We start from the raw sequence: 13115 nt of genomic DNA on the forward strand, positions 1-13115 counted from the left end.
TTCCGCTTTTCTCCTGCCCTCTCCGGTCTGACTTGACGCAGCCTCGACTGAGAACCGCACAAACACAGGAAGCCGGTCGGCTTCACGCAGAAAAGGAAAAAAAAAAGGGCTGGGCCTCGAAGCATAAAAGCGTGGACACGGAGGTGATTCTTTCATGCACCCTGCACACGGACTCTGCTCATCACCTGCACACCGCCCCGCGTGTTTTCATATATACAGTCGCACCAGCAGGAGGGCCGCTGAGACAAATAGAGCCAGACAGGAGGACAGGAGCCCCCCCTCCTCCACCTCATCCTCCCCTCCGCACAGCATCCTCATGGACATGCGCATGTTCGACTTCACTGTCAATATTGGTAATCATGGGTGTGGCAAGTGAGCAATCTGAGAAGTGATGTTGGGTATGTTAGTGCATTGGTTTCCCGAAGTGGACTCCAGGGAGGAGCGTGGGACAGAAGGAACAAATAAAATCACTTCATTATACTGGCTTATGATATGAGAGCGCTCACTGTGTACCCTCTTCAAACTGAGTTAAAAAAAAAAGAAGAAAAAAAAAACGAAAAAAGATCCAAACATGATTTTATTTTGAGTGTTTTGCCAGGGATGTTTTGCATCACTCTCTGTGCAGATTTGTAATAATTACCTCCTTCATAATATTCAATTGGTTGGAGATTAATCCGAGCAGACAGTCTCTAGCCTCAGCTTCCCACCAGGCAAATTAATGTATAGGATGCTGAATTCTTAAGGAAATGAAAAAAAAAAAAAAAAAAAACAGTCATCATCTTTTCACCTCCATCCTGATGTAAAGTAGTGGGAAGTTTTGAGTACACAAAATCTTTTGGATCCTCACAGCAAGACAGTGTTGCAGCAACTAAAGCAGATGGGGATTTAAAAACAAACAAAAAAACCTTAAAAGCAACAGAAAAGACGAAAAATGGGTCCATACAGTTCGTCCAGTGTGTTAAAGTCTATAGAGCACAAACTGATTTTTACATTTTTAAGCCTAAATTTTATTGTTATTGCAAAGCTGCCAAGTAAAGTGGTATCTCAGGGCTTAGGTCAGCAGCAACATTAAGGTAATCGCTTAAAAATGTGTATATAGTGTAAATAAAGACCGTAAATAACGCCTTTTTAATACATTTGCGATCGTAGGGCATCGGAGACTTGGATTACACTTGATGAGCTTTACTGAACCATTTCATATTTGCTGTGAAGCTCCAGAAATGTTTTGTGGACCATGACACTTCACTTGGCTTTACATCAGCTCAGGCATGACTTGTTAATCACAAAATTTATATTTTTAGGTGAACTTATCCTTTAAAAAGGCCTGTCAGCAATGCACCCGCTTGATCACCTCGTTGATCTAATGTTCATTTCTGCACTTTCTTTTAGTATGGTGTTTATGAAATAGCATATGGTGGTAATAAATTATATTCTGGACGTGGTCACATAAACAGAGGGCTGTTTGAAACCCAGTGGCACTCTCCCAGCACCTCACAGCCCTCGAGGGCAAATGTTCAGCCGCAGCCTCAGTTATTTATCACCACTCTCAGACAGCAAGAGCTAATCTTTTGCTTAAACAAACTTCTAACCAACATTCAAACGACAGGACGGGACGAACCAGTCAGACAGGGCGAGAGAGGTAACCATACATAACACACACGTACACGCAAGAACACAGAAGCACAAAGCCTCACTCGGGGCACTAAGCGTAATACTCCTGACACTTAACTAACGCTTAAGCTCCGTAAATCAACTTAAATCCACCCGCCGTGATGCAAAGCTCATACAGATGACCCTGGTGATGTCATTCCTGTTCCACCCCGCGTCGCCTTGAGATGTTTGTTGCCGACATGTGGCTGTGAAGTCATTATTTTGCCCTTATTCATATGGTTCAAGTGTCAATCGTGATGACATTTATCCACTAGTTCCACAGATTGTGGCCTCTTTACAGAGCAGTGGTATTTTGAATGTTTTACTGCCACCTTGGGGATACTTGATAGCATTGCAGCAACACGCACAGCACAGATTTAAACTGATCGCAACAGGATGTGATATACAGTGGGTTAACTGCTCCTTTTCAGTGCTCACATTCAGTTTCTTGGGCTGCAATCAATGACTGTTTTTTTTTATTGTCTATTCATCTGTTGCTTGTTTTCTTAATCTATTAGCTGTTTGGTGTATGAAATGTCAGGAAATGGTGCAAAGTGTCTTGTTTTCCCTGATTGGAAAAAAAATAAAAAATTTACTAGAACCAATTTAGTGAGGTATACAGTATCACCGCTACTATCTGGATGGTAGGTGAATAATTTAATAGTTGACATCAACACTATATCATTTTCATTACACTGTTCTTATTCTCGTACTTGCCTTTGTCCACTTAGTCACTATATCCTCATTACTGATGATTATTTGTCAAACATATTGTGTTGATATTTTAAGTACCAATGGTCATCCCTACAAAATAATTGATACATATATTATGTATTGTGATACAGTCTACAAATATTCCAAAATGAATTTTAAGGCCCTATTGCACAGCCCTGAGTCACAACTCCCCAAATCCACAATTCACTTTGTATTTTCAATTTTAATGCCACAGTTTGATTCATTTTATATTTCTTTTCTAGCGCTGTGGATTTTTGTCATTTTGCCTTGAATGCAAACCAGCAAAATAAATATTGTAATAATTAAAAATATAAATATATAAATGCCCAGCCCTAATGCAAACTCACACATGTATACCAATGAAGCCTTTATGAATCCTGTATTCTCACTGCTAACAAAAAGCAGCAAATTAAGAGCACTTTTTTTTTCACATGGAACTTTATTACTAACTAGCTCTTGTATTATGACCACCCATCCAAAAGGTCACCAGGTGGGTGCATGGAGGCAGTACCGTCTTACAACTGAGACACCGTTTGCACCACCCGTCAGCAGGTTAATATTATAAATAGCAACATGTAATACAAATGTTGAGTCGCAAGTCATGTTAAGAACATTTACACAGTACATTTCTGATAGAAAAATGACCCTTTAAAATACAGTGCCAGTTTCCTTCATTGTCCCAGCGCAGTTATCAGCTAAATAAATGCATTCACAAGCACTTTTTGTCAGTTTAAGTACAGAACAAATCAGAACAATGGCTACGATATGGATCAGGGCATCACCAAAGTTGTTGTTTGTTTTCATTTTTGATGCCAATCCATGACATTTGAAAAGTAAATTACTGTCTTGTGAGATATCAATACGCCTTGCATGAAGCCAAAATGGCAAAAACTGTAAAAAGCTAACAGATTTGTAGCTCTAAAAAACTTAAATGAAAACTGTCATTTTTCAATCAGTTCCTGTTATATTCTTATTCTTCCTCAACTTTACTCTCCTTGTACAAAAATGGGAGCATTCCTGATACAGATGGTCCTCGCCAACATCTAGTATGACAGGAAGGAGTACAGGAAAGACACAATGACATGTCAAAACATGTAGCTCTGTCCACAGCTTTCCTCGACGTGATGAATCATTAAACTGATTATCCATACAGTGTAGTATAATAGCTACATTACAGGTTAACGGGCCTGTATCCCTGGCATTACAGAGTATACCCCAGACATGAGGATAATTAAGTCATAAACATTAAATATAAAGATGACACGTGTCTCAATTTGAACTGTACCTGTATTTGATCTTTATATTGACCTTTTCCCCCCCACACAAACCAGTAAACTCTGCTGAATCTCATAATGCGACTGTGTGGCCGGCACTGACATGGCACCTTTTGCAGCAACACTTTCTGTCTCCCTTCAGCGTATGGTGACCCTATAGGTTTGCTAACAGCACGCTTACAGCTTCTCTTTCATAAATAGTGTTAATAGGCAGCGCTTTTCAGTCAGTGCAAATACGTAACAGTGAGCAATCTACTGCAAACCAGCCTTTTAGGCATGTCAGTCAGCTACGATACACCTCCGTCTCAGTAAGTCAAAGATGTTGAGAGGATTTTATATGAAAAACAGGTCAGTTTTTAGTCAGTGTTAATCATTTTAGTTCAGTAGAAAGTCTGGGCTCGGGTAACCAAACAGCTGGAAATCGCCCTGGTAACGTGCGTAGAGACGCCTGACGTCCCGCTTGCTGATGCCTGAGAAGTAGTGCTCCACCTTGGTCCTGTTGTAGCGGGTGATGCCTGGAGGGATGGCGGGGTACGACACCAGCTGATCGATGCCCGCTGCTTTGAGGATGTACGGGGCGTCTTGCTCCAGTGTCTCGTGGTGGCCCACTGCGCTGTAGTGTATCTCGCATGGTGCGCACAAGTCCGCATACGTCACCCAGTGAATGATGTGCTCGCCGAACTGCCGGTCCATGCGGCGGCGCCCCTCCACGTCGCCCAAGTACCGGACAAAGTCCTCAAAGTGCAGGCCCGAGGCCGAATGGTCGCTGTCACGATGGCTCTTGCGATACTTACGGATGATGGCTGGAGCGATGTCATGCTTGTACCAAGGCTCAAAGCGAGGGTTCTTCACAAACTTGTCCTTGAATGCGGAAATCAGGCGCTCAAAGGGATCTCTCACGATGAAGAACTTGAAGTAAGTGCTCAATCTGTGGGGACACAAATGTTTGGTCGGTCAGTCAGCTGAAAGAAAATTAGTTGCCAACTGTTTTGACAATCGATTCATCGTTTCAGTCGGTTTTCCAAGCAAAAGATGAAGGCTTACTGAATTTTTTTATTCTTTGGTTTTGGGCTGTTGATTAGACATAAGCAATTTGAAAACATCAGTTTGGGCTCTGGGAATCTGAAATGAACATTTTTTACATTGTTTGACATTTTATAAATCAAACAAGGAATTGTGAAAATAACTGGCCGATTCAAGGTTCTTTCCACACAGGTATTTTTTTTTTTTTAAACAAAGCTTTTTCTTTGCATTTTAGCCTTTGAACACACCTCAACAGTGTTCAAGTTCACTGAAAAGCTTATGGAAAACTCGTTCCTGGGTGAAATATTCAGAAACGTCATGGTTCATATCAGGCCGGACAGAAACAGAGATTTTTGGAAGTTTCTAACTGGGCCTTACCGGTGTATGTAGCATCACTGGTAAAAGTAAACTTGGATTATGTGTAATTACATTGTGGAGAATTACATTTTCACATTGACAGAATGGATGTTAAATAGTCAAATTTAGAGGAAGATAAACATACATTAAAACACAGAGATGGAAAGAGAAAAAAACAGCAGCTGATGAAGTTTTGATAAAAATAATAGAAATATCCAGGTGAATTCTGTGAAGAGCAGTAACATTTCACAGCCTCATCATTTTGTCCCGTTTCCAGGATACATTGCGTAAGAACCAGCCCTGATACCTGTAAAATATGAACTAAATGAAGGAAACAAACACCACTTACAAATTTTTCTGTAACTATGCAACCAGTTGTAGAAAGTCTAACATCTGCATCTTGTTTAGACCGGTACACCCATGCCCAGTGGATGTGAATGGCTATGTGTGGCTTTTTTTACAAAAATACACAGATACGTGTGGGATTAGGCCTATTTAAAAAAATAAATAAATAAATGAAAACAATCCTTATTTGCAGCGCTGCCTTGCAATGGATTATACAGTTAGCCAAAGGTTGACGCTTCATCAGCAACTGTCATCCAGCCAACAGTACACATTAATCACAGCGGCTCCACACCAACCTGTGAGTAATTTCCTGCGGCGTGAGTGAAGAGAGACGGGGCAGGCCGTTCTTCTCGTGATCGTGAACAAGGTTTTCTGGGATCTCCTCCACTGTGGGGAACGCTCCTGCCAAATGTGAACAACACAAGACATCAACCAAGTTTTCTAATTAAACAAGAAGAAGATGAGTCAACACTACAACCTCATGTTTTCAAATGGTATTTATCAGATAATCCTTGTTAAGATCAGATTGCGATTAAGGTGTTCATTTATTGATCCCCCTTGGGAGAAATTTGCAGGGAACACAGCAGTACTGAGGGAAATAACTGGCAGTAGAGTCAACATGTGCAGAGCCCCATATTTACCATTGAGCACAATTAGGACCTTCTTCCACTGGGTATTTCCCACTTTCGGTGTCTGGCAGAACAAGATCTTGTGTTTGTCGCAGACAAATATGCGGTCCAGGACAAACTTGCTGATGGATACGTGGGTCAAATTCCTGAGGCTGCTGTTCTTGCATACAGTAGAGAGCAAGTCGATTCGCCTCTCAGAAACAGACTGCCAGTCCGATATTGTTGGTATGGCCGAGGGCTGAAACATTCACACACACACACACACACACACACACAAAATACTAATGTGACTGGTAGCTTAGTTTTTCATCTGACTGTATAGAAGAAAAGTGATCATTTCAAATTGAGTCAGGGGTGGAGGACATCTGGTAACACGCTGCATTAGTCACCTGATCAGATGGCTTTGGAGCTGGTTTTTCTGGGTTGGAAACCGAAATGGGTTTAACCACCTTCGTTCCTGGCACTGTCCAACTCTGACCACCAGCCCTCTCGCCATAATCTGGAAACACATATAACACTGGGCTTATCACATGAACCCATACAACTGTCCCGCTTTTTGTGATGAGCATGCGAACTGACAGCTTACCATCCACAGCTCTGAAGCTGATGAACTTGCTGACAAACATCAGGATGAGCAGCACCCAGCCGCAAGCCCCGAGGAGCAGCCAGTGGTGCCGCATCGCTTCGCCCATCAGCCGACGGCCATGGAAACACTGTGCGGCGCTCCCACCTGGACACACAGGCAGCTGACTGAAGACTGTTCTGGACGAGCTAGCTGTTAGCTTAAATATCTGCTGACAACACTAATGTTAACCACCGTCTACAAAAGCCCTTTATCAACGAGCTAAACTACGATAACACCTAACCAAGATAGCATTACCAGCGTGTTAAGTTAATATAGCGCTGTGAGTTAGCTGGAGAGGTGTCATTGATTAGCTACTAAGTGTATGCTGTATATGTTTAGCTACCAACGACTAGCATCAACGTATCCAAATAACTGAAGTTAAGCTAGCTAGCTAGCTGGTCAGTTAGTTAGCCAGCCAGCTAGCCACACCTGTCTCCACTACAGTGAGTACCGTTAGTCATGAAGAAGACAACTTCAACAGTGCCTGCGTTAATTTTTCTCGTTGGTCAATTCAATACTTGGAAACCGACACAGCGCTAAAGCAACACCGTGACTGACCTTCTTGTTCAGTTACAGCTAATTTACAGCTGGACAAACTCTGGAAGAAATGCTGGACGATGCCATCGCGTCGCGTCTATCCCGCTCCTGCCTCCCTGTTCCCCACAACACAACATCCGACTACTAATAAACGAGCAGCGCCCCCTATTGACTGCACTGCAGCAACGAACATTTAAAGGGACAGCCACCACAACAAACTCTGTATGAGGCTTACCCAGATGTTTTAATTCATAGCAGTAACTTCATGATACCATCTGATCATACCAGAATACTTAAGACTGCAGAAATAGTGATTCCAATAAGAAAAATGGCCATATTTTCATTTTAATTAGTCAATCCCAGAAAGGTTTCAGTGATTATCATGTAAACGTTAGATAGCCGTTTGTGGGCCACACCATTTAGGCATTAGAACTTCACTTTTCTTTCCATTAAAATAATGTGCTTGAGAATCAGATGCAATCCTTTCATTTTTGTAATAATGACAGCATATCCAAATACAGTGGGTCAAATGCAACTCATGATTGTTGCAGTGCAAGTAAGTAGAATATATGACTACATTTCATAATTTTCCACATGACTGGAAGATTTCAATGAGGGAGCAAAGCTGCCAGCCCATTTGTGTACTTATATATATATCAAATCAAATAGCATCCCCTACTGTTTTATGGATGGGATACAGACAATTAGGTACCAAGACAGCACCATCACTGTCTGACAATATTATAACAAGATATTTCTTTGCCATAGAGACAAGATCTGCCTGCATTCCTGTAGCACTCACTGCAAAATGGTGGAAGCAGTAAAATTGCAGTCTCAAACATGTCATTACAAACAGTATCTGTTTGCAAGGACTGTGATTGCATTTAGAATTTATCAGACTGATGACGAGCAGGTTTACACTAAAACATCAATACTTGGTGCATTGAGTAATTTGGGCCTTGGAGCTGTGTTCATATACAATCCCTGCAATCATTATAAACATGAATCTAAATTCAAGACAAGTAAATGACCTTCAGTTAAGAGCAGAAGCAGAAATAAAGACAGAAGACAAAAGTTCATTTTATTTCATTTATTCCACTCGCAGAGGGAACAAATTTAGTTTTCATCAACATTGACTGTCTGCAGACCTGTAGGAAAAAGAGGGAAACAATTAGTGAAATGTTTATTGCTTCAATTGGTGAATGGCAACATGAGTGAGTTCCATATTTACCTTTGCATGTGGTGACAGGAACGTATGTGACCAGGGTGTACAGTTTGTTGGGAGAGTCCTCGTCCTCATTACGCTTCCTTGACAGGCGTACGCGCATCCTGTATGGCACGTTCCTGCACAACAGATGTTAACATGGTTACAATATTTACTAAATTCAAACCACTAGACATGATTTCACATCTATGCACCGATCAGCAGATTTGTCATGGCTCCAACTTCACGTTCATGTCAGAGTATTTGTCAAAATATTTATACACTTTAACAGGGCTGCAATAACTGGTCTATGAACTGGTTGATTAAGAAACCAAAAATTAATTAATCCCAGACTATTTTGATAATCTAATTGTTTCAGTCATTTGTCCACATAAAAATGTCAAACATTTTCTGGCTCCAGCTTCTTCAGTTTAGAGGATGTGTTGCTTTTCTTTGTCATTTTGTTAGTAAATGAAGAATCTTTAGCTTCTGAACTAAAAGATAGACAAAAGAAGCCAGAAGACATCATGTTCAGCCTGGGAAATTGTGATGAGAATTTTTCACAATGTGTTTGACATTTTAAAGACTAATTAATCAAATAATCCGATATATTCAGACAGCTGGGTAGCATTGTCATTTCTCATGTCTTTTCCCCTTCCTGACAGTACTGAAGAGAATAAAGGGCTTACAACATTTCACTCATAGTAACAGGACCTGTCACTTAGTCCTTCCACCATCAGCACAGAATTAGAGGATTTTTGATTTCTATAAAATTGTTGGGTGTACAGAGGGCACTTCATGTTTGAGCCAATTTAACATTTTCATCTCACAATAGTCACCAACGATTTACACATCAATTACAAGCATACAGTTACACATGCTTTTTTCTCAGTTATATTTTTTTGTGTTGTGCAAGCTGAGGGCAGAATTTCTCAAACCACATGTTGGACCTTCATGTGGCACAGACATTACTATAGCACAGTCACTGCTTAAATCAGGATGTCTGCAGCTACACTTGGAGAGGCAGGTCACCATAGGAATATGGTTACTAGAATAGAGGTAAGATCGGGCCTAAAAAATCCAGCCCGACCCGACCCAGGCCCGCAGGCATTAAAGCCCGACCCAGCCCGAGCCCGACCAATTAACTTGATTTGCAGGCCCGAGCCCGAAGCAAACCCGAAATTTCAAGATTACGTTCACGAAATGTCCGCAAAGCCGTGCGCAAATCGTGCTCTTGCTCTGCGCCTCCTGTTTAGTAGTAGTTATATAGCAATTACCTTACAGCGCCGCCTTCTCTGTTTTATCCAAATTATTTATTTACAACAAGTATTCCTTAGTTTAGTATCCACACATCGTTTTAGTATACATTTTTATAAACATATATTTATTTAAAAAAAAGTCAGCGAGAGAGAAGCCCGAGCCCGACCCGACCCGAACGTAATGATTGACATTTTAGGCCCGACCCGACCCGAATTTCGGGCCGGGTCGGGCTCGGGCTAAAGATCTTACCTCTATACTAGAATTACCTTAATCTACATTTTCTCAACAGGTTATGTGACCGTATTAGGTGAGAAACTAAAATGAAACAGAATTTCACTTAAAGACTTTAACATCAAGATGTGGACTTTCACATGGAAGAACTTGACTCCTCTAATTAATCCAATTTAAAAGAAATAGTTTTAAATACCCTAAGAACCAGAATACGACATTAAAAGTCAATGGATTCTTACTGACAGTGCTACACACTTCAAACTGCAACTTACATTGTGTATAAAAAGGAAAAACGCTTTAGTTCAGGCGATGGCTCCAACAAAAATACACATTTCTGCTATATTACGCCATCTGACAGAAACTCTGCACACTCTCCTTCAAGATGCGTGTGTTGACAGTGCATCGTCTCACCTGACACCCTTGCTCCACACTGCCTTGTTGAGGCGAGTGTCAATGCGGACATCGGGGGTTCCCATCTCCTTCACGGCGAACTTGCGGATCTCCTTGATGGCGCGGGGAGCCCTTTTCTTGAAACCACTGCAGGGGGGAGACGAGGCCGTTAATGATACAGAAGGCAACCCCTCCAATGCTAACAATCATTTTGCAATCCATCCAACAATATCTAACACTTGTGGCCTGAGCTGTATGCACACTAAAGTCTATACTACTCTACTCTCAAGGACTCAGGCTGCTGTGAAACACCCAACTCTTGACGACACCAACTATGCTAGCAGCACTGCTAGCCATATTTTTGCATTGAAATCACTTAGTAACACGAGTAAATACCCACATATGACAGGTATGAAACTCAATTAAAAGATGTGAGAAGAAATAACGGAACAATTCTTGATTAGAAGTCTATAACGCCATCTTTAAACATCAACAGCTGTGCAGCGATGTCCCTGAATCAGGTATCTCCAGAGCCGTCAGTGTCCGTGCTGTACTTACATTCCATGGATGCGCTTGTGGATGTTGATGGTGTACTCTCTGGTCACAACCTCGTTGATGGCTGAGCGCCCCTTCTTTTTCTCTCCTTTCTTGGTGGGGGCCATCTAGTAACAACAAACTTGCATTACTTCTTGAGCATATTTTACAAAGTCACTTATTAGCTCAGGAAAAAAAACCCACCACCACCAGCTACTTTGCTAGCAGAAACAAGCCACATTTTCTGATACACTGACACCCAACGTTAGCACAAAGCTTGCTCGCTGTAACACAATTCAACGCAAGCTAACCTGCGGGCTAACCAAGGGGATAAATAGGGCTTAGATTAAAACAGCAATTTAGTCAAGTGCGAGTGCTTTATGTTACAAGCTATGTCACACTACGTCTTTTCTTGCTCATGCAAAATGTGAGCGCTTCACAGCCGGGCAATATGAAGCCCGGCGCTCGGTTCAACGCTACCATTCACCGCTTTTAACTATCTTTGAAGATGTCCCAACTCACCAAAAAGCTTATATTAACGACAAAGTAACACTATTATAAATGTATTGACTATGGGTGGTGTCAATTGTGGGGTTAATAAGGCGGGATGGCGTTAGATTGTAGAAATATAATCCCCGACAACAATACTCACTTCGGCTCGTAGTTGAGACGGAAGTCGGAAGGACGGATCTAAGGCGCAGGATTGTGGGTAAAGGAAACCGGTCCGTTTTATATGATGTTCGTCAGCAACAAATGTACGAGTAGCGGTTCCTCTTGGTATTACTTGGTATTACCTGGTATTACCTTGGTATTAAGATAATTTATTGTACTTTTAGAACGATTATGCTATGATGGGGACTTTGCAACATGTATACCTCTGTCAGTTTCTTTTGTTTAACACTATGTATAGTATAAAGTATGTCGTACTTGGTTTTCTTTTGATCACCTATACTAGATGCCTAAAGTGTGGTGATTATATGATGAAGATTATAAGATGGGCACTGCATTTGTATGATACATGAAAAAAAAGTTTTAACTCTTTGAACCACTGTAGTACAGAACACAATAGACATTTCCACCATTAAAATTATATGTGATTTTTTAATTTTATTTTGTGTATTAGACTCAAGAGATGGTGTTCAACCAACAATTAGTAACCTGGGGCCTCATTTATAAACCAGACTTACAATGACTTGAACAGAAAACCATGTTTAAATACATGTTTATAAAATATTAACTTACCTCAAAATCTAGCCCGTGGTAGACTTTGAATGAGCTTTATAAAAATAATTTCTCTTTGGGTCCATGGCTTTTCCTGGCACTATATATGAAGTGATCACGTGGAAGTAACAAACAGGTTTCTGAGACCCTGCTGAAGTAAGGTGTTTTACGCCAGCATGATTTACAAATCTACTGGAAACAGTCTTAAGACTGAGTACAAGAAACATTCTGAGAATAACTGTATAAATGAGGCACCTGGTCTGCTTTTAAAAAGTCTCTCAGACAATATCTGCAGCAGCATATTGCTGCCATGCCAGAAAAACAAAGCACGATCATGTTATAACGTTAAGTTTGTTATAACAAGATGTTTTTATATCATTTACAAATGATTCCATCATAAAAATGTATTGTCATCATAATATCAATATTGTTATACCTTGAAACACTGTGTTATAACCTGATAAATTGGAATAACCCATAACTAAAAGGTTGCACATGATAACATAACTTATACTGTTAAAACATGATATGTTTCACGTTATAATGTAGTAATATCATATGAAAAAATCTTTTTGATATGAAAGAAGATAAGGTGAATAATTTATCAAGTTATAAATGATCAAGATGAACGTTTGGATGCCATAACAAGATAAATAGCGTATTAAAGATTATATTACGTAATAATTTGAAAACATCTTGTTATAACAAAACTATAAACTTTTCACTTTGTACCATACTAATATTATTTTCTTTATGTGACATGGCAGCAATAAGCTTCCGCAGCTATTAACCATAAAAAAAAAAAAAGTGCTTGATAGCTTTCACTGCCACTGCATGAGTCTTAAATTGTGACTTTCTGTCAAAGTTTAGGAGAAAAGTTATTTCTGACAAATTTGCAAGAAAAAATTCTTAATTAAGATTCATTCTTAACAGGTAACAACCCTAAACTGGGTGTTGTTATGTGTCAAATTCATCACTTAACCTCAAAATGCAATAGTTTGCATCCAGTAGCGATCCTCATAGATCTCATTAATTCAATATGATGACCTAGTGCTACATCTGAAGTCCTCCAGGTTCCAAGTCGTCCTTATTTGACAACA

At 40.4% G+C, this 13115-nt stretch overlaps 2 protein-coding genes across 2 annotated transcripts; both read right to left on the reverse strand.

The window, feature by feature from the left end:
- Positions 1-2804: 2804 nt before the first annotated feature.
- Positions 2805-7330, reverse strand: chst10 (carbohydrate sulfotransferase 10). The gene is made up of 6 exons (XM_037090589.1): positions 7197-7330; positions 6600-6743; positions 6403-6512; positions 6026-6251; positions 5681-5786; positions 2805-4587 (listed from the first exon to the last, which is right to left on the reverse strand). The coding sequence occupies exons 2-6, from the start codon at positions 6703-6705 to the stop codon at positions 4035-4037; spliced, it is 1101 nt and encodes a 366-aa protein (XP_036946484.1). The 5' UTR covers positions 6706-6743; positions 7197-7330; the 3' UTR covers positions 2805-4034.
- A 920-nt stretch (positions 7331-8250) lies between these two features.
- rpl31 (ribosomal protein L31) lies at positions 8251-11504 on the reverse strand. Its single transcript, XM_037090390.1, has 5 exons — positions 11447-11504; positions 10819-10922; positions 10282-10407; positions 8407-8519; positions 8251-8323 (listed from the first exon to the last, which is right to left on the reverse strand). The coding sequence occupies exons 2-5, from the start codon at positions 10920-10922 to the stop codon at positions 8292-8294; spliced, it is 375 nt and encodes a 124-aa protein (XP_036946285.1). The 5' UTR covers positions 11447-11504; the 3' UTR covers positions 8251-8291.
- Positions 11505-13115: the final 1611 nt, after the last annotated feature.

The sequence above is a fragment of the Acanthopagrus latus genome, chromosome 24, assembly GCF_904848185.1.
Source record: "Acanthopagrus latus isolate v.2019 chromosome 24, fAcaLat1.1, whole genome shotgun sequence".
NCBI lineage: Eukaryota > Metazoa > Chordata > Actinopteri > Spariformes > Sparidae > Acanthopagrus > Acanthopagrus latus.

Excerpts from the sequence above, each read along its gene's own strand:
- chst10 (XM_037090589.1), bottom strand. The coding sequence starts at position 6,705 with ATGGGCGAAGCGATGCGGCACCACTGGCTGCTCCTCGGGGCTTGCGGC. Across the intron at positions 5,787-6,025 it reads GGTCCTAATTGTGCTCAATG|GAGCGTTCCCCACAGTGGAG; the intron begins GTAAATATGGGG and ends CACATTTGGCAG. Across the intron at positions 4,588-5,680 it reads CCGCAGGAAATTACTCACAG|ATTGAGCACTTACTTCAAGT; the intron begins GTTGGTGTGGAG and ends GTGTCCCCACAG.
- rpl31 (XM_037090390.1), bottom strand. The coding sequence starts at position 10,922 with ATGGCCCCCACCAAGAAAGGAGAGAAAAAGAAGGGGCGCTCAGCCATC. Across the intron at positions 8,520-10,281 it reads GTGTGGAGCAAGGGTGTCAG|GAACGTGCCATACAGGATGC; the intron begins GTGAGACGATGC and ends TCTGTTGTGCAG. Across the intron at positions 8,324-8,406 it reads TCCTGTCACCACATGCAAAG|GTCTGCAGACAGTCAATGTT; the intron begins GTAAATATGGAA and ends TTTTTCCTACAG.